Here is a 19,797-nt window from a genome sequence, read left to right as displayed (position 1 = left end):
AAGTTAAACACTATGTAACACAGTGCAATGTGCAGCTGTATTAGATTGCATAATATAAAGAAATTTTCAAATATGTGTTGCATTATGCACTCCAGCAGAAAAGCAAATTAAACTCTCTATACAGCTCACAAAACTGCTGTTACAACTAACACATCCCACCCACCTCAGACAGATAAATTAATGCATGTACAGTTTGTGAATTTTCTGTATTTGTGTAAAACTATAGCCTAAAATATCATCCTTTTTTCTTGCAAGTCATAAAAGAAGAAAAGAAGGACTAAATTAAATGAAAAATAAATCACGTGGTCTCTTTTTTTTAGGAAGAATAAGGAAACGTTAGATACCTGTTGACAGGAAAATGTGAACCTCTAAGAATAGTTGGAAATTTGCATGTGAAATTAGAGTGAGGTTCTTTCAGTCAGTAGAATGACAATCATGACTCGGCTCCCCTTTAGTATTTTTTAAAAAGAGATTTAGAGCTCTGTCCTCCCCGGTGTTTCAGTCTCAACATGGGAACAACGAGGAGCCACTGGTCAGTCAAGTCGAGATCTTTGTCCGGTGTACAGATAGAGGATGCTCACAAAGAAACCATGGGTAACATCTAAGTAGCTGAAGTCCCTTCTAATAATGATGTTCATGTTTATGAGCCCACCATCAAGAGAACAGTGAACAACAACGGTGTGCATGCAGGACTGTAAGGAAAGAGAACTGTCTGTGTGCACCACAAAGCTGTTTAAAACTATGTTTTGTGGATGAAAGAAAAGCTTAAATTTCCTCCAGGTAGATTCCTCATCAAAAGTTACCAAAAGCATTGAATGGCAATGACTCCTGGGAGTCAGAGGGTCACACCAGACACTCAAAGCGAAGGATCACTTATTTTTGTCCATCATAAAAAAATATGTTTCTATTTTGGGGATTTAAGTGAAATTTGGATGACGTTTCATTTATAGAGAAATTTAAACATACATAGTTACACATGCATGTATAACTTCTATCAGCACATACTGGGGTCATGCAACATAATTTTTCTTTATATTAAAATTGATCAATCCTCCTGGGAGCTAAAACTCCTCCTATTTTTCTTCCCCTCGTTTCCCAAGACACCACACAAAATAATCCTGCTCTGCTCCTGGAGACGGAGGAGGTCAGGCAGAGCATCAGTCAACTCAACCTTCAGGTGAGCTACAGCCCCTTAGCCCAAATTAAAATTGATAGCACAGAGGATAATGTAGCCCTGAGTGTGAATTCTCACAGATCCAGAGCAGTTTGCTCAGTGCTCTCCTTCTTATTATCATACATTCTGTCTTTGGTAGTGACTGAATATGAAACACAGGAATAATTAAGAAACAAAAATCCATCTTATTCTATGTTGTATGTAAAAAGCAAAAATATAGAATCACAAGCTTCACTTTTTTTGTCACACAGATAAATTTGTAGCATCTCATCTACTATCGGCCTGCTTGGTGTATGTAAAGGGAAAATATAAAGTGAGATGAAGCAGACTTGATGCCGGCCTATACCTCAGTCTCCCCCTGCTCTCTTAATCTGAATGTAAATAGAGAGAAAGCAGGTGCAGCAGGAGTATCCAGATGGGTGCTGTCTGAAGTCAATATTAATTAATCAGCAGGGCACTTCTGCAATGCAGAGGATGGCTGGTAGTGCTGACTCTGCAATTTAAAAAATAGTTGACAACCTCTCTCTACTTGTGGCCCTTTTGGCCCCCATCTGCATTTTGTATATCCTTAGCTTTCTGTCTGCTTTATTCTCTGCTAGGGTCACTTACCTGCTCTTCTTCCTTGATTTCACAAGTGCTTTAGAAGACATCTCTTCAAGAGGGGATTTCAACTTTTTTACAGTCCTCGGAAGGTCATCAGAAAGTTATAGCTGGACATCAGCCCGAGAGTAAACTTTAAAGAGAGAAGCTGATTAATTCATTAATTAAGCAGCGATAGAACCTTATCATTTGTTACCTTAATGTTTCCCTTGAAAATTTACCTACATTGAATATGTTGGAAGTCTTTAAATGTCACATGTAAACTGTAAGTGCTCTCTCCACAGATGGGCACGTTAAACCAGGAAGTCTCTGAGCTCACCAAGAGCCTTCACCACATGATGCACATCCTCCAGGCTCACGTATCTTTTCATCACTACAATGCCTCTTTCCCCTCCCATCCGTGTGGTGTCCAAATGGCGTCCAACTCTCCCAGAGCCTCCAACAGCGGCATGCCTTTTAGTCATAGTTCAGCTTTCCACCTCCATAATGTTCCCCAGAGCCACTATTCCCACCAAAGTGCCCCAGCCGCTGGCCACTGGAGCTGCAGTGGAACTACTGAAACCCCAACAGAGAGCCACCAGCGGCCTCAGTCCTGTAGTCTGCCTGCTAACCACTGTCCAACACTCTCTCCAAAATCTTCTCCTAAATCTGTCCCGTGTCATAGCTCTGAGAGCATGACTGCACATCTGTGGACCAGCCCATCACTTCTTAGCATCAGCCCAGGCTTCCATGGAGGAAGTCCAGGCCTTCCACCTCATGCTGGACATGAAGACAACAGACCCCTCGGTGCTAGCTCAATTACCATCAGTCAGTCCCAGCCCACTTTGTGCCTGCAGCCTCCCAGTGATAATGATGAATACTCTTGCCTTTTGTCCAGTGTCCCTACAGGAATGTCCACACACAGCCTGCTGGACACATCACCCAGTCATTATGCCAACCTTAATCCTTTAAAAGCCTCAAATGAGGCCATGTGTGTCCTGATGTCCACCCCGCCATCTCACCCTCTGATCCAGGATACCTCAATCTTCCAAATTAAGGATTCAAACTCCTCTCTCCACCCTGTCTCTTCCTCTCCACCCACATTACCATGCCAGCCTTTTGGGAGTTCTGTGGATTCAGGATCATTACAATCTGATGTTATTGAGCCCCATCTCCCACTAGGTGACCCATCTGCGGTGGAGCACACCAGTCTGGAATGCCTACTGGGAAACACAGGCTCTTTGGAAAGCAGGGACAGTGGAAGTGCATCTTCACGACGGTCCAGCATCGGCGTTCAGACTCAGAGCACAGAGCAGTCGTGGTGCCTGGACCTCACGGATTAATATTTCCACATCTCAGCAGCAGACTGGAACAAAGCAGAACCCAACACGAAATTTCTAACATGCAACTTCTTCATGCAACAGTGTTTTCTGAGACTCTGGCAGAGACTGTCGATGTGTGCTCTGTTTCCCCACCTTTTACTTCCCATGCTCCCTTATTACTCAAACTCCACGCAATTTACACTATTTCTATGCAAAAGCATGTATTTTGTGCTTCATTTTGGCTTTACTGAAGTGTGTCTAAAAAAGAAAAAAGCTCACGACAGTGGGTTCCAGTATATATATTGTGTATTTTTTCCAACATCTTCAGAACAACTTGCAGTTGATAATACCTGTTACCTCCTTGCATGGTAAAGTAATTTATTCTTTTTCCTACGGAAAAGGTTTCCAAATTAATGTGTAAGCATTCTACATGACAACCAGTTGATTGTGTACACAGGCGCTGTATTTATGTGCAGACAGGTGAGGATGATTTGCTGTTTTAAGAATACAGAGGAACAAAAATGAAACATGCCTCACTTTGCATGTAGAAAGTAGAGTATGTGCATCACACGGCATAGATTGTTTATTGTTTTTAATTGAATGTCTTTCTCAGTTCAGCCTTCTGGGTTGTTTTGTGAATATTTGGACAATAAGTATCTAATATTTAAACTCCACCAACCAGTACACAGTACTTACTTATGATTTCAGTTATAATTATGTTAGTATCTCCTTTTAAAGCAGTCTTAAAACATCAAAATTTCCTATTTTTCCTCACTAAAGCGTTAAATAGAGCAAAACAATGCAAAAGAAAATCTTCCTCAAGCATTTATAATAAACACACCATAGCTGCTCATAATTTAAACATAAATAAAAAGATTTAGCTTCAAAGAAAAAAAATAAAGTGGGTCCCATTAAATATTTAAACTGGTCTTAATTTATGAAATAAAAATGCCTCCGAGGGACAAAAAGATGAACTTATGACACTTATAGAATTTTCAGAGTATTCAGGAACTTTTGAATGATTTCTCTCTGGCTGACAAAATAAATATGCAGAAAATGTGCAACTGTGTCCTTTGCTGTTGTGTCACACTTACCACTGTTTATGCAAATGATATTTCAGAGACAGAAAACATGTCAGAATAACCAGCATACTGTGTGCTATATATGACTGCTTAGTTGCAATAAGCCATCAGCAGTCAGGAGACCGGCATAAGCTTTGGAAAATTGCTTTGGAATTATTTAAGGAGAAAATGCAGTTACCGGTTATTTGTGTCAAAGCTTGAGAAAAAAGAAAAAGAAACTGGATTATTTTTCACTGAGGCAAAGCTCTGAATTTTCTTGGATTTGGATTACGATGCTTTGCTGTTATTTGACAGGTTATTTGTGGTTTTCAAATCTCATGGTATTGCTTACATATATCAGTATAAAGACTTTTATATGCCAAGAAAAGTCGTGTTTTTGCGTTTTTTCCTAAAACGTTTTCTGTTTAGTTATTAGGTGATTAGTACTGATGCCTGAAAAAGACCAAAACTCACAATTATTAGACATCACTGTATTTGCTTAGTTTACTTTATTATTACTCTGGAAATTTGATGATTGTCTTGTCTGATTATTTCTTAATAATTAAGTTAAATTTGCAACCCCGAGTTTAACAAAATGAGAAACGAGAGGGCTGCAGCAGTTCAGCTTTGAAATAAATGGCTTCATTTTTGATATCTTTGAAGAAAGGATTAAAGAGGAAAAAAGATGTTTTTTAGAAACATGAATGTGTCCACAAGTTGAATAAAATTTCAGACGACCACAGAAGAACACAAAGTCAGCACCGTGCTTTCTTAAAAGAAGAGGATTTGCAGCTGCTCTGCGTCTCATTAGGGCCTTTGAATGCAACGGGTTTTTGGTGAGCGCTGGTTTATCCTCGTCCTTACTCGCCACTCAATCTGATTATATAAGTCAATGTACAATAATTGTGTTTTTTTAAAAGAAGCTGTTGATGAAACTTCCCAGACAAGAAAATAAGCAAACAAATGATCTTCTTTGCTGATTGGAACAGAGTAATTCTTCATATCTACATTTTTATGTAAATTTGGTTCATTATTAACTCATTATTTACACTTTCTAACAGAAGCAAAGGTTGTTTAACTGGAAAATCTGTTGGAAAACATCGGAATATGACGCTATTCCTTCAACAGCATATTGTGCATTCCCTGTAAGTTGTGTCAGTGTGTGTTTTCCAAGACCCACCATGTGGGTGTTTCAGGTGTTCAAGGTAATATTACACTGAGCATGCAAAAGCAATGCAAATATTACACAACAGGTCAGAAGAATTGGTTGATTGCGCTTTATACGTGTCCTCACATCATGTTGTTACTTTGCGCTGCATATGTTGCTTATACAAACAGAACAACTGGTGTGCAAATATATTTGCACGTTCTCTTGATGAGTCAAGTGGTGTCACGGTGTGTTTTTGCAGCATCACAGTCTGATCTTGATATTTCACTCTGTGTTTGTGCAAAAACCCACATGAAGTTTTGAGTTAATGATACACTAGATTCGCATCAATTGCACAAGACCAAATAAAAAAGGAGGATGGAAACCAAGCTGACACACATTTGAGGAATCACTCTCCAGAAGAATCATTCATCAGGTGGGATGTGTTTGTCCTTCAATATGTGGATTATGGTGGAGCTTAAAGAGTTTGATCTTCTCACATTTATTCCCTTTTTTCATGCAGAGATTGGTGCAGTGAGGCGAGGCATCCTGAAGACATGAAGACTGTGATTGTTACTGTTTTGGTTTTGCTGGTCATCAGCCAGAGTGAGTTAAGCTGCAGCCTGTTTCTATATGCATCATTTTCCATATCTGTCAATGAGGCACATTTGGGAGACTCTGCTACTGTTCTATTTACTGTATTTAAATTATTGGCTGTGAAAATGCTTTGCTACAGTGATTAAACCTGATTTATTTTTTTTCCCAGGTGATGCTCTGAAGTGTTACTGTGGAGGTCTGCGACACTGCCCAAACTCTGTGGAGACCTGCCATGGCTTTAACAATGTCTGCACCAGTGCCATCATTTATGCAGGATCTAGTAAGTCAAAACCCTCATTTGGTTTAGTGTGCAGGAAAAAAAAAGAACAAAATTAAATCAGTTACAACAGATGATTTCATACCACCTTGTTTTCCTTGTTTCCACAGCTCCCAGATATTTCAAAGGTTGCATGAAGTCAAATGACTGCAGGATAATGAATCAGCCCGGTGTATCATCTGCCACTTGCTGCTCAGCTGATCTGTGCAACAGATACTAATGCCTGTAAACATGTTTACTGTCATGTAGTGTGCATTCTGGTGTTCTCATAATAAAGAGCAGTTTATTTTATCTTTGGCTTTTATATCAGTTCTTATTTGTATTATTTTCTATTCTCTAGAGAATTAATTGGGGTTTTTTCTTAAATGACAACATCACTTCATTACATTAATGTTTTTGAACTATTAGTTATTTATTGAACACTAACTAGGTTTGTTATGGCCAATTTAGAAAGGTGCTCATCATGAAATATGGTTTGTCAGTGGTTTGTTAAAGTAATAATTTCTGATTTTACATACAAAAAGCTGTTATAGGAAACTAACCAAAAAACTGAAACACTGAGGACATTAAAATGTGACTTAAAATTGTCAGTCAGTCAAAAGGTTATGCTTTAGCCAGAAACGGAAGCTATATTTAGATTATTATTAATATCCTTTTGTTATTCATTTATTGGGAAAATGCATCAAAGCGTTGTTACATGGGTGTTAGAAAATTAAATAATCCGCAGCCCTCTGAAAGGCTGGAACGACTAAACAAAGAAAATGATCAAAACAGACACAAACACAAAGAGACTGTTTACAGATGTTTGTATATATGTTTTTAAATAAATACATACAAAAAAAAACACTGATATAAAAGATCTGATATTTACAGTGCAACATAATGAGTTGGTATGATGTACTGACTCCAATACTATACCTCATGCACAGTATGTTATATTCCTGAATTAGTCTTATGTGTAAGAGGTATGGTAAAAGTAAGGACACAGGTTATATGTTTGTATTTAATTAGCCAACACTAGAGGATTTCATTTGGTTTCATTACTTGACAGAAATTACATTATGAGTTAAGTGGGATAGAAATTGCAAAGAACAGACAAGACCAGATGTAAGCTTGTACTTAATGCTGACTATGAATCATAAAAAGGCAGTATACCTAACAGACAACTTACCAAAAAATCCATTTCACACAAACATAGAATTTGTTCCCATTTCTTTAGTAGAATCTATGAAAAATGTCAAAGTTAATGCAAACTAACTAGAATTTTCCCAACAACAAAGCAAATCCCAAAGAGCTATTAGCTGAAAACGTGACATATCTCAGCACGGTGTCCAGTGTGTCCTTAAAATAGAGGGAAATTGGACAAATAGAGAAGACCGAACAAGTTCCAGGCCTAAAAAATATCTACAGCAGGTGAACAGTATCTGAAGGACATTAAGAAGTAAGAAAAAATCCAGCAGACCTGACACATACATCAGGCCCTTCAGTTGATCCATCTACTGTTTGCTGAGACCTTGTCAGAAATGGTCCCAGTGGATGGTTGGCTGTCAAAAAGCCTTTCTTAACCAAGGCAAACAGGAAGAACAGGTTGAGGTGTGCCACGTTACATAAGAACTGGACTGAAAATCAACAAATCCAGATGAATCCAAATTACAAATTTTTTTGTTCAAATCATCATCACTATGCCCAGAGGAGGTCAAGGGAGATGTGTTGTAGTGAGAGTGTCTACAGCAATCTTTAAACCTTTGAAACTCAGTCGAGACTCTGTCATGGTTTGTGGCTGCAATTCAGCCAGTGGTGTTGGGAAGTGTAACACTGTCAGTCATTGATTGAGCTCCCCAGAGTCTGGACCTCAATATTTTTGAAGCAGTTTTGGATCATTTTAACAGAGAAAAGAACAAAAGGCAACCAACATCCAAAGAAAAGCTTTGAATGTCCTTCAAGAAGCCTGGAGAGCTAGACTATTTAAAGAAATTACAAGAACGCTTGCCTAAAAGAGTTCAGAATGTGTTAAAGAATAAAGGTGATCATACCAAATATTGATTTTCAAGCTCGTTAGAATTGTACAAACTCTGTTTTTTCCTTAAATGCTGCATTTTAATTTATCTTTTCAGATGTTTCAATAAATCGCTGCACCAAATTCCAATTTTCCAAGAAAACATAAAGTAATGAGGGGTGACGTGACACTGCTTCTATTTTTCATTTTATATTATGCCAATACTCAGTAAATAAAAGCTCTGTTTTTTTTAGTGACACCAGCCTTTGAGAAGTGGTTCCATGGTGTAATGGTTAGCACTCTGGACTTTGAATCCAGTGATCTGAGTTCGAATCTCAGTGGAACCTGATGGAAAATTAAACTCTTTGTAAATGTATACTGGATTTCCATATATGTCTGCATTTTCACATTTTCCTGACAAAACATAAACAAAGAGAAGTGACTTGAGACTTTTGCACAGCTCTGTATGTATGCTAAGACCTTTTGGGTTTATGCTGATTGTCTTGTTACAAAGACTCCATGGGCTTACTTGGCAGTTTTCAACTTTGACAAAATCAAAATCGTGTTTTAAAAGGTTTTTTGTTTTTTTTTTAAATCTCTTCTCAGTTCTACATTAACACTTTATGATTATTTTTAAAACCCTTTTTTGTTATTTTTCAGGGTTTTTTTTATTAGTATTCAAAAGATGTGTTTTTCAGACATTTTTCATCTGTTTGTTTATGTTGTAAAACAACTTCTCTAGTTGATTTCTTACTGGAACTCTTCAGGGACACACTGATCTGAAAATGTCCCTTATGATTGCACTCTGGTATTTCCAAGATCAATAACAAATCGTCAAACTAAACAATTCTCTGTATTTGACGAGGTTTTATCATGTTCTTTATACCCTGTTACAATTTGCTCACCTATTTATTTATTTATTTATTTGCAGTGTTGGTCCAAATTGGCTGATTGCGCTTTATACGTGTCCTCACATCATGTTGTTACTTTGCGCTGCATATGTTGCTTATACAAACAGAACAACTGGTGTGCAAATATATTTGCACATTCTCTTGATGAGTCAAGTGGTGTCACGGTGTGTTTTTGCAGCATCACAGTCTGATCTTGATATTTCACTCTGCACGCTTGCACAACAAGACCAAATAAAAAAGGAGGATGGAAACCCAGCTGTCACACATTTGAGGAATCACTCTCCAGAAGAATCATTCATCAGGTGGGATGTGTTTGTCCTTCAATATGTGGATTATGGTGGAGCTTAAAGAGTTTGATCTTCTCACATTTATTCCCTTTTTTCATACAGAGATTGGTGCAGTGAGGCGAGGCATCCTGAAGACATGAAGACTGTGATTGTTGCTGTTTTGGTTTTGCTGGTCATCAGCCAGAGTGAGTTAAGCTTCAGCCTGTTTCTATATGCATCATTTTCCATATCTGTCAATGAGGCACATTTGGGAGACTCTGCTACTGTTCTATTTACTGTATTTAAATTATTGGCTGTGAAAATGCTTTGCTACAGTGATTAAACCTGATTTATTTTTTTTCCCAGGTGAAGCTCTGAAGTGTTACTGTGGAGGTCTGCGACACTGCCCAAACTCTGTGGAGACCTGCCATGGCTTTAACAATGTCTGCACCAGTGCCATCATTTATGCAGGATCTAGTAAGTCAAAACCCTCATTTGGTTTAGTGTGCAGGGAAAAAAAAGAACAAAATTAAATCAGTTACAACAGATGATTTCATACCACCTTGTTTTCCTTGTTTCCACAGCTCCCAGATATTTCAAAGGTTGCATGAAGTCAAATGACTGCAGGATAATGAATCAGCCCGGTGTATCATCTGCCACTTGCTGCTCAGCTGATCTGTGCAACAGATAAATGGCTATCATACACAATATTTTCCAGCGAATAAATAATCCAATCCCACACATTGTGTAATACAATTTTCACAATAAAATCAACTAATTATACACTTACACTGTTTTATGGCCATCAATAACTGCAAATCCTTTGTTAGTCTGGTGTTCCTTAGAATAGATTACTTCACTTTATTGTAATACAACTATAATTCAGGGGAGAAAAGAAAGCAAAATCAGACAATAACTTACATTTTCTGCAAAACAAAATACGGTTGTATCTTTGAGTGTGTTCCAAATCCCTCCGAATGTTATTTGCTTTCCAATTGCACCACCATGTGGCATTTAACCATGTGTTGTTTCTGCATAGAGATGACCTTTGTTACTAAAGAGTCACAGGAAAAATGTTTTTGTTTTTCAAAATGTGAGAAAGGTTTTGGAGTGACTGAGTCAAAGTCTGGACATAAATCCGACTGAAATGATTTGGCATGACTTTAAAGGCCATTCATGCTCAAGAAACCGCCAGTGTAGCTGAATTAAAACAATTCTGCAAAGCAGAGTTGGCCAAAATTTCTCTACGGAGTTGTGAAAGAATCATTACCAGTTATTGCAAAAGCTTGACTGCAATTTGTGCTGCCAAGGGTGGCACAACCAGTTATTAGGAAAGAAGAAAATACTTCGTTAATTGTGTAAGTATCTCTGAAAATATAAATAGAATTAATGAATCCCTTGGCTACACAAATGTGTCTTTTAAATCGCATAACATCTAATTGTATTTCTAGCTTACTAAACATCCAGAAGGATATAATAATAATAATAATAAATAATGTCAATTATGTCATGAAAAGTTGGATCAAGTCTTTTTTTCTTTTTTTTTTTTGGAGTATGAGTTTTTGAATTTAAACCTTTGTTGCAAATTACCCAAGCACTGCGAAATAATCTTCCTCTAAAAGTCATTGCAAGTGTTTCTGTCATTGATCATTTTAAAAATAGTACAGGACTGAGCTAGCTCCTGCTGACGTTCTGCAATCTCCGTATTTGATTGGCTGTGACATCACATCACATGACAAGCGAATCCAGGAAGTATTTTTGTTACTGAAGGCGGAAGCATATATTCCACAGAAGCTGGAAGTCTTTTAGTGGAACGGGAGAAAACGCTGTTAACGAGAAATAACATCGTTATAAGTCACTCTACACACGGTACAGCGAATCTTGTTTTTTCGTTTTCGGTAAGAAACCCAAAACTTCCTGTTAGCTGATTAGCATTATGAACTGATTTGATCGTCGTTAATACAGACGAGCTTTAGCTTCCGAGCTAACTGTCTGACTGATGGTGTTTTTGTCCGTATAGACGGTCAAAGTTAAAGGACTAGCGGGTTCACCCGGTGCTTTTGGACTTATAACTACAAATACGCACACTTAAATTGTTTGTTAGTGTCCTGTTGACTACAGAAGCATTTCAGCTTGTGAGACAGCATTAAAAACAGAATGGAGCCATTTCTAGGTTGTTTTAGCTTAACTCGTCAGCTGTTACTAACATGCCAGACTAGGTCTTTCAGGCCGATATCGATATCAGTGTTTGAGAGTTCAAGGCTGTATGTGGTGCCCTTTTCCATTTTATCATTTAAGTGTTTATTTTTTTTTAACCAAACAACATTTGCTGCTGCTAACAAATAATTTCAGATAACTGTGGCGGAGACCTGCTCAGCTGTACTTTTAGCAGTTAAAAAAGTGAACAGACTGCATGTCGATCTATGGTTATGAACTTCACATGACAGCGACTGATCTGAATCTTTTGTGTCAGTTCGGTATTGTCTGATAGAAGAGCTGACAGGCTTTATAACGTAATTAATAATAACTTATATGATGGATACTGCGTTGTTTCTACGCTATAATCGGGGATAAACAAACGTTAGTCTAGCAGAGGTATGAAAAAACAAGTGTTATCTACAAGCTAACGTAAAAATCAGTCACTTATAGATATGTATTCCTAAAATGTACCCACAAAAAAGGTTCAGTTTATTTTTCTAAAAATGTTTCAGGCTTGCCTGGATCGCCGCTGTTTTTGTCGCCCCGGAGTGTGATTTCTGACCTCGCTCACAATCGGTGCGTGGACTTCCAACCCTTCTCAAACTCCGAGTATTTAGTTTGTTTCCTAACAGTCTCTGTCAATGGCTGGACGTGGTGGTGGAGGAGCAAACAGGCCTAATGGTGCTGCAGCAGCAAATAAAATCTGCCAGTTCAAGCTGGTCCTGCTGGGGGAGTCAGCGGTGGGGAAGTCGAGCTTAGTGCTGCGCTTTGTCAAAGGGCAGTTCCACGAATTCCAGGAGAGCACCATTGGAGGTGAGAAACACGCTTCTAAATGAAGGAAACTGATTTTGTTTGGAAGCTGTAGGTGTTTCTCTAGGTAGATTATGTTGCTGTCTGCATGTTAAGTGAATATTGTTTGAAATTTAGGAATCTTAGTGCTGTATCAGGTTTGATAACTCACATGGGTAAATGTGCCTTTCATATTCCTCTCAAGTATTCCCAAATGTTAAATGTCATTTAAAAACAAGCATCTGTAGAAGAGCTTTCCTTAAATAACATTGCTGACATTTGGCAAATGTTTCATCAAAATAAAAGCTGTTCACATAAAGAACATGCATTCACTGGTCAGTATGTTAGGCGCATCTTGCTAGTACCAAGTTGGGCCTCGTTTTACCTTCAGAACTGTCTTAGTTCTTCATGGCATAGATTCTACTAGTGCCGAAAACATTACTCTGAGATTTTGGTCCATATTGACATGATAGTATCACACAGGTGATGCATATTTCTCAGCTGCATATGTATGATGCAAACCCCTGTTCAGCCACATCCAGAAGGTGCCCTGTTGAATTCAGATTTGTGACTGTGATGACCATTTAAGTACAGTGAACTGATCGTTGAAGAAACCAGTTTGAGATGATACGAGTCTTGTGATGTGGCGTGTTATCCTACACAGAGGTCATGCACCTATAGATGTGGCATTTAGAATTATATAAATTTGTGCCCAAGCTAATCTGAAGTGATGCAATGCCTCCTAACTTATCTTCAGATCAGATGTGAACAGGATAGTCTTCTAGGAAGATTGAGTGTTTCATTTATTTATTGTTTACGTTTTCATTCTCTCTGCAGCTGCTTTCCTCACTCAGACTGTCTGCCTTGACGACACCACTGTGAAGTTTGAGATCTGGGACACAGCGGGTCAGGAGCGCTACCACAGCCTGGCTCCAATGTACTACAGAGGGGCTCAAGCAGCGATTGTGGTCTATGACATTACCAACACAGTAGGTTTCACCCACAGGGTAACACTTACAGTATCTCAGAAAACTGAGTACACCCCTCCAATTTTTGTAAATATTTAGTTATATCTTTTCATGGGACAACACTGAAGATATGACAGTTTGATACAATGTACAGCTTATACAACAGTGAAAATTTGCTGTCCCCTCTAAATGACTCAACACACAGCCATTATTGCTTAAACCGCTGGCAACAAAAGTGAGTACGCCCCTAAGTGAAAATGTCCAAATTGTGCCCAATTAGCCATTTTCCCTCCCTGGTGTCATGTGACTCATTAGTTTCACAAGGTCTCAGGTGTAAATGGGAAACAGGTTGTTGAATTTGGTGTTATTGTTCTCACACTCTCTCATACTGGTCACTGGAAGTTTATTAGGCACCTCATGGTAAAGAACTGTCTGGGGATCTGAAAAAAAGAATTGTTACTCTACATAAAGATGGCTCAGGCTATAAGAATATTGCCAATAGGGCTGGGCCATATTATACCGTTCACGGTAATACCGGTATAATGTTAGGCAACGATAGGAAAATGAAATATCGCGATAGAATGGGAGTAAAACGCGCATGCGCAGTGCCTTTGTTTTCATACGCACATGGCCGATTGTTGAGTGAAACAGATGAACCAGAATTGGTTTGTAAAAATGGTGCAACTTCCGTGATGTGGAACTGGTTTGGTGTTTGTCCGTCAGATACACAACAAAGCACATTTTTTTGCAGAACATGCAAGCGGGCCGTTGTTATTCCCGTATTTGTCGGACTAAGATGCTCTTAAATCTGGGAGTAATCTGGGTCCTAAACTCCGTATTCTTCAGGTCAAACAACACTGCAGCATCACTTAGAGTTAAAAACTGTCTAAATTCTTTCATCTTTAATAAAACGATCAGCATTGCTGCTTTACCAGGTGTAACTATAAAGTTTAACTTCCAGGCATCCATGAAAACAAAAGTTATTACATTTAACGGAGTTAGAAGTTAGCAGGAAGCTAGCGGAAGTTAGCTCGCTAGTTTCGCTAGTTACCTAAGCATGATATTGCATGTTCTGACTGAGAGATTTCTGAAAAAAATCAAACGTACAGCTCTGCTATCACTTCCAACATAAATGAAGACAGGAAACTAAACAGCAGTGACGTTTGTAGGGTTACTGAAGTTGGGCTAGCTGGTATATAATGATGTGCTACGTGATCGCTAGCGACACAGCTATGTTAGCATAACATAAACAGTGAAGCTGGAGGACGAACACTAACACTTTTCCACTTATAAAAGTTAACGTGAAGGTTCTTCATGGTTAGAGACAAATGCAATCGCATGGCAGGATGCTGTAAACGGACCAAACTTCAGTCAGGAGAACAACTGAGATAATCCATCCACAATACGAGGTTAGTCATTAATATACTGCAACAACATGGGAATAGAGCAGCTGCCAGAGAATTCAACATTAATGAATCAATGGTACAGAAGTGGAGGAAGCAAGAAGAATGAGTTTAATAAAGTTTGATTTATCTGACTGCTTTGTTTCGCTTAATGTGCCTTATAATCCTGTGCACCTTATGGTCCGAAAAATACGTACTGCACACTGCAGTTTAATGTTGCAAAGCACCTCTTTTTAACTTCAGTGGATATTATACATGGTTATGCTCAGGATGTGTCAGCCCATTTCTACTGGAAATGCCTTTTGGTTAAACTTTCAGCAAGGAATTTGCATTTGCACTGTTACATTTTTATAAAGCTTTAATGTACATAAAAACCAGCTTCTTGTTTAAGTGAAAATAAATGGAAGGTTGTCTTTTTGCGCTAGTAATGTTGTGGAGTTGTATTTTGTCTCGCATCAATTATATCGTCGGTTATATCGTTATCGCAAATTTTCAAATATATATCGTGATAAATATTTTTGGCCATATCGCCCTGCTCTAATTGCCAACACCCTGAAACTGAGCTGCAGCACGGTGGCCAAGACCATACATCAGTTTAACAGGACAGGTTCCACTCATAACAAACCTCGCCATGGTTGATCAAAGAAGTTGAGTGCACATGCTCAACGTCATACCCAGTGGTCTTTTGAAAATAGATGTACGAGTGCTGCCAGAATTGCTGGAGAAGTTGAAGGCATTAAGGCCTGTCAGTGCTTAGACCATACGCCTCACACTGCATCAAATGGATGTCCTCACAGAAGGAAGCTTCTTCTTCTTCTAAAGATAATGCATAAGAAAGTCGGCAAACAGTTTGCTGAAGACAAGCAGACTAAGGACAAGGATAAGACCAAAATTAAGTTATTTGGTTCAGATTGTGTCAAGGGTGTGTGGCAGCAACCAGGTGAGGAGTACAAAGACAAGTTTGTCTTGCCTACAGTCAAGCATGGTGGATGGTGGTGGGAGTGTCATTGTTTGGGGCTGTATCAGTGCTGCTGGCACTGAGGAACGCATAATTGAGGGAACCCTGAATGCCAACATGTACTGTGACATACTGAAGCAGAGCATGATCCCCTCCCTTCAGAAACTATCCCACAGGGCAGGATTCCAACATGATAACAAACCCAAACACACCTCCAAAAACTGAGGGTAAAGCTGCTTGACAGACCTAGCATGTCTCCAGACTTAAACCCTATTGAGCATCTGTGGGGCATCCTCTAATGGAAAGTGGAGGAGCGCAAGGTCTCTAACATCCACCTGCTCCATGATGTCATTATGAAGGAGTGGAAGAGGATTTCCATGGCAACCTGTGAAGCTCTAGTGAACTCCACGCTCAATAGAGTTAAGGCAGTGTTAGTGCCACACAAAATCTATCTTGACACTTTGGGCACAGTTTGGACATTTTCACTTAGGGGTTTACTCATTTTTGTTGCCAGTGGTTTAGGTAATAATGGCAAAAATGTGAGGGGTGTACTCAGTTTCGTGACATACTGTATGATGCTTGCAGATACTGCTTTGTTTAATTCATTTGTTTCATTGTTTTGTTGCTCCCAAAAGTGGAAGAATGCAAAATATGCTGATAATCAGTGATCATTTTTAAAAAATCACTGAAAAAACAGTTACAATTGTTAAGGTGTGTTTTGGCTTTTACTGAAGGATTCAAGATCCTCACTTATTTTTGTTTGGTTTTTTGCAATTAACCTGTAACTATGATTTAGATACAACCTCAGATAAATAGCAAAACATGATACATTCATTTAACTAAAACTAAGCCAAAATGAAAAAGCAATGTGTGAAAAACTAAGTACATCCTCACTGTTTCCATAGGAATTAAGAGTGTAAATAGCGGCACTTTAGTTGATCATTAGTAAGTGTGAGCACGTCTGTAAAAGCAGGTGCTTTTCAATTTTCTGGTCTGGAGCATTCGGGTGTGTGTTTACAATGCCAAGGAGGAAAGACATCAGCGATGATTTTAAAGGGTCATAATGTCATTTCCAAACAAATTACATTTATTATTCTCAGTAAAACTAATATTCACATGTGGAAAACATTAAACACAGTTTCTAATCTTCCAGCAAATGCACTGAACAAACCACAAGATGTGTGGAACAATGTCCTTTGAATAGATAAAACCAAAGTGGAGATGCTTGTCCATAATGCACAGCACCACTTTTGTGAAAACCAAACACAGCATATCAGCAGAAACGTCTCATACCAAGTGAGAGCACAGGGGTGATTTGGGCTTTTGGCGGCTACAGGAGCTGGACACCTTGCGGTTCTTTATTCAACTATGATCTCATCAGTATACCAAATTATTCTAGAGCAGGGGTCCCCAATCCCAGTCCACGAGGGCCGGCGTTCCTGCAGGTTTTAGGTGTGTCCTTGATCCACCACAGCTGATTTAAATGGATAAATTACCTTCTCAACATGTCTTGAAGTTCTCTAGAGGCCTGATAATGAACTAATCATGTGATTCAGGTGTGTTGACCCAGGGTGAGATCTAAAACCTGCAGGGACACCGTCCCTCGTGGACTGGGATTGGGGACCCCTGTTCTAGAGTCCTATGTGAGGCCATCTTTCTGACAGTTAAAAAAATAGCTAAAATTGGGTCATGGAACAGGACAATGATTCCCAGCACAACAGCAGATCTATAATAATGATGTCTGGAAAAAGAAAAGAACTCAGATGCCTCGATGGCCCAGTCAAAGTCAGGACCTCAACCTCATTGTATGTTGTGGTAGGGGCTTAAAAAGCATTGCATATGCAAAGCAATATAGACTGGGCCAGAATTCCTCCACAGTGATGTGAGAGACTGATAACATCATAGAGAAGATGAGGTGTGCTTAATTTTTTTACACACTGCTTCTGCATTTTAGTTAAATAAATAATAACACGGTGTAACATGTTGTGTGTTGTTTCTCACCTGCAGTTGTATTTACCTAATATTTAAGATTATTTTTACATACATGACAGAGGGTGTGCTTTGACTCAGTGTAAGTTAATTTTAAACATATGCGTGTGTGTGTGTGTGTTCATGGGCTTGTGGGCTTTTTGAGGTCACATCAGCTATGCTAGTATGAAATTTAAAAAAAGAAAACATGTTTGACCAACATTAAAGATAGCTGTAGTGCTAAATACTTTGGGGAAATGCAAATTAAGTTTGTTGGTTTTTCAGGACACTTTTGATCGTGCGAAAAATTGGGTGAAGGAGCTTCAAAGGCAGGCCAGTCCCAACATAGTGATCGCTCTGGCTGGCAACAAAGCGGACATCGCAAACAAAAGAGCTGTCGAGTTTCAGGTATAAAGATGCATATAGAGGACTTAATATAAGCAAAAAATCTGATATTTAGAGGTTTCATTTGAATTTGTTGATTAACTTTTATATCTAAATCGTGTTCTCAGGAGGCACAAGCCTATGCCGATGACAACAGTCTGCTTTTTATGGAGACCTCAGCCAAGACCGCTATGAATGTCAATGAAATTTTCATGGCTATAGGTAAGTAATGCATTTAGTCACATATTCCAGTTGACCAGTTTGGAATCACAAATTAACCTAACATATGTGATAGATTAAAAAAACAAACCTGTATTGTTTTATTGTCACCTTTTGGTGCTGTTTTGGTGTTTCGTAGCTTTATTTTGAAATATCTGTTCCCCTGTCCCTGTAGCGAAGAAGCTACCGAAGAGCGAGCCCCAGGGTACAGCTGGACAAGGTGGGCGGACAAGGACAGGAGTAGATCTAGAACAAACTAACCCTCAGGGCAGCAGCAGCAGCCGGTGCTGCGGCGGCAACTAAGAAGCAAGAAAAAACGAACTTGGTGAACGAGCCCTGAACATCATTTTAAGGACAGCATGTAGCAAAAAGCCAGAGAGGCAGGAGAGGGCAGAACCACTCGCCACTTCCACACTGAGATTACAGATGAGATTATCTGCATCCCGTTTGATTAAAGGAACTTTTGTAAAGCAAATCATAAGCTAGAGGGAATTCCCAAGATCCCTCACTACTTCTTCTCTGTCTTTCCCTTCTCTGTCTGTCCGCCTCCCTGTTGATCTTTAGCATCTCTCTGATGATCGAATGCTGTTATAAATGATTTTGAAGCATGATGCTGAGGTTGTTGGAATTGTTGGAGTGTGTGTGTGCGCGCGTGTGTTTGTGTGTGTGTGTAGAATATGTATATTTATATATGCACACACGTTTTCTACTCCTGTCATTTGCCTATATTCAGTGGGGGGAAAAAAAGTACCCAAAAATATTAATCCTTAAATTACAAATGGTAGAGCGATTTAATCTTTTTGTCGTAATGCAGCATAAGCACCTGACATTAGCATGTGTAAGTTATCTTGATAGTGACAGGTGACATTTTGGAGTTAGCAGTTAGCCCTTGTATAAAATCATCTGACCGTGTCCTGACGTTGTCTCTATATGCAGGTTGGTTGGTTAGTTCCCAAGTTAAAGATGGATCTTTTATCTTTGCAAGTTGGCCATCTTTGTGTCCAGAAATTAATATTATCTATTTCTGGAAAGAGGAGATAGAAGACTTTGAAGGTTCTGCTTAACATTTCAGTTTAATGATGTGAGCAGGAAGAGGCAGAACTTGAAGGGTAGATGATTTTGTTTAACTTAATGTTGTTAGGCTGCTCTAACTGCATTTACACTAACAGATCTAATCAGAGTGCAAGCCAAGCACCTCTAAATGTGCCCTGGATTGTCTGATTACATACCAATCACAGTGCATAAAATTACACCTGCATTCCTTATACTTTCCCATCATTAAATTATCTAGTTGCAGATCACATTGTAATGCCAGGTGTAGAGGTGGCTTTGGTTATTCTTAATAGGGAGTTGGGTGAGACTGTTATAATAAAAGCTCAAGACTTTGCTTGCTGAGGGTGGTCGTGATTGGAGAGGCTACACTTCTGAAGAGGCTGTACCATAAATGCAGTTGTTTTCTTGCATTGTTTTATTGCTAACTGTAACACCGGAGAGTTGCTAGCCTTTTTTTTTTTTTTTTTTTAAAGAAATGTGAAATAACTTGTAAATCTGAAATGAAATAAATAACATACAAGATTCA

At 38.8% G+C, this 19,797-nt stretch overlaps 2 protein-coding genes, 2 long non-coding RNA genes and 1 other non-coding gene across 7 annotated transcripts in view; all 5 read left to right on the top strand.

Moving 5' to 3' along the window:
* The window catches only part of kcnh4b (potassium voltage-gated channel, subfamily H (eag-related), member 4b), a 37,986-nt gene extending 33,852 nt beyond the window's left edge, over positions 1-4,134 (top strand). For both annotated transcript variants that reach the window (XM_085284672.1, XM_085284671.1), the window contains 2 exons: positions 1,101-1,177; positions 2,059-4,134. In XM_085284672.1, coding sequence (XP_085140798.1) covers positions 1,101-1,177; positions 2,059-3,096 — 1,115 coding nt within the window. In that variant the 3' untranslated portion in view covers positions 3,097-4,134. The remainder of the gene's footprint in view (positions 1-1,100; positions 1,178-2,058) is intronic.
* Positions 4,135-5,803: 1,669 nt separating this feature from the next.
* LOC146568570 (uncharacterized) lies at positions 5,804-6,413 on the top strand. Its single transcript, XR_014893517.1, has 3 exons — positions 5,804-5,889; positions 6,050-6,160; positions 6,268-6,413. It is a non-coding gene; the product is annotated as an uncharacterized LOC146568570 (long non-coding RNA).
* Positions 6,414-8,428: 2,015 nt separating this feature from the next.
* trnaq-uug (transfer RNA glutamine (anticodon UUG)) lies at positions 8,429-8,500 on the top strand. The gene has a single exon. It is a non-coding gene; the product is annotated as a tRNA-Gln (tRNA).
* Positions 8,501-9,337: 837 nt separating this feature from the next.
* On the top strand, positions 9,338-10,021 carry LOC146568568 (uncharacterized). The gene is made up of 4 exons (XR_014893545.1): positions 9,338-9,366; positions 9,454-9,536; positions 9,697-9,807; positions 9,915-10,021. It is a non-coding gene; the product is annotated as an uncharacterized LOC146568568 (long non-coding RNA).
* Positions 10,022-11,061: 1,040 nt separating this feature from the next.
* Positions 11,062-19,797, top strand: LOC146568567 (ras-related protein Rab-5C-like). 2 transcript variants are annotated; one of them, XM_085284670.1, is made up of 6 exons: positions 11,062-11,199; positions 12,042-12,342; positions 13,156-13,307; positions 17,901-18,023; positions 18,128-18,221; positions 18,394-19,797. In XM_085284670.1, the coding sequence occupies exons 2-6, from the start codon at positions 12,171-12,173 to the stop codon at positions 18,519-18,521; spliced, it is 669 nt and encodes a 222-aa protein (XP_085140796.1). In that variant the 5' UTR covers positions 11,062-11,199; positions 12,042-12,170; the 3' UTR covers positions 18,522-19,797. The 2 variants fall into 2 exon arrangements, with proteins under 2 accessions (XP_085140796.1, XP_085140795.1); XM_085284669.1 differs by having other exon boundaries at positions 11,075-11,228.

This window comes from Mchenga conophoros, linkage group LG8 (assembly GCF_057382185.1).
Source record: "Mchenga conophoros isolate Kocher_MC1m ecotype Shallow Benthic linkage group LG8, M_conophoros_male_GT1.1, whole genome shotgun sequence".
Taxonomy (NCBI): Eukaryota; Metazoa; Chordata; class Actinopteri; order Cichliformes; family Cichlidae; genus Mchenga; species Mchenga conophoros.
The sequence above is the reverse complement of the archived record's forward strand: the minus strand, read 5'-3'. Positions and strand labels throughout refer to the sequence as shown.

Excerpts from the sequence above, each read along its gene's own strand:
- LOC146568567 (XM_085284670.1), top strand. The coding sequence starts at position 12,171 with ATGGCTGGACGTGGTGGTGGAGGAGCAAACAGGCCTAATGGTGCTGCA. Across the intron at positions 13,308-17,900 it reads TCTATGACATTACCAACACA|GACACTTTTGATCGTGCGAA; the intron begins GTAGGTTTCACC and ends TTGGTTTTTCAG. Across the intron at positions 18,024-18,127 it reads AAAGAGCTGTCGAGTTTCAG|GAGGCACAAGCCTATGCCGA; the intron begins GTATAAAGATGC and ends TCGTGTTCTCAG.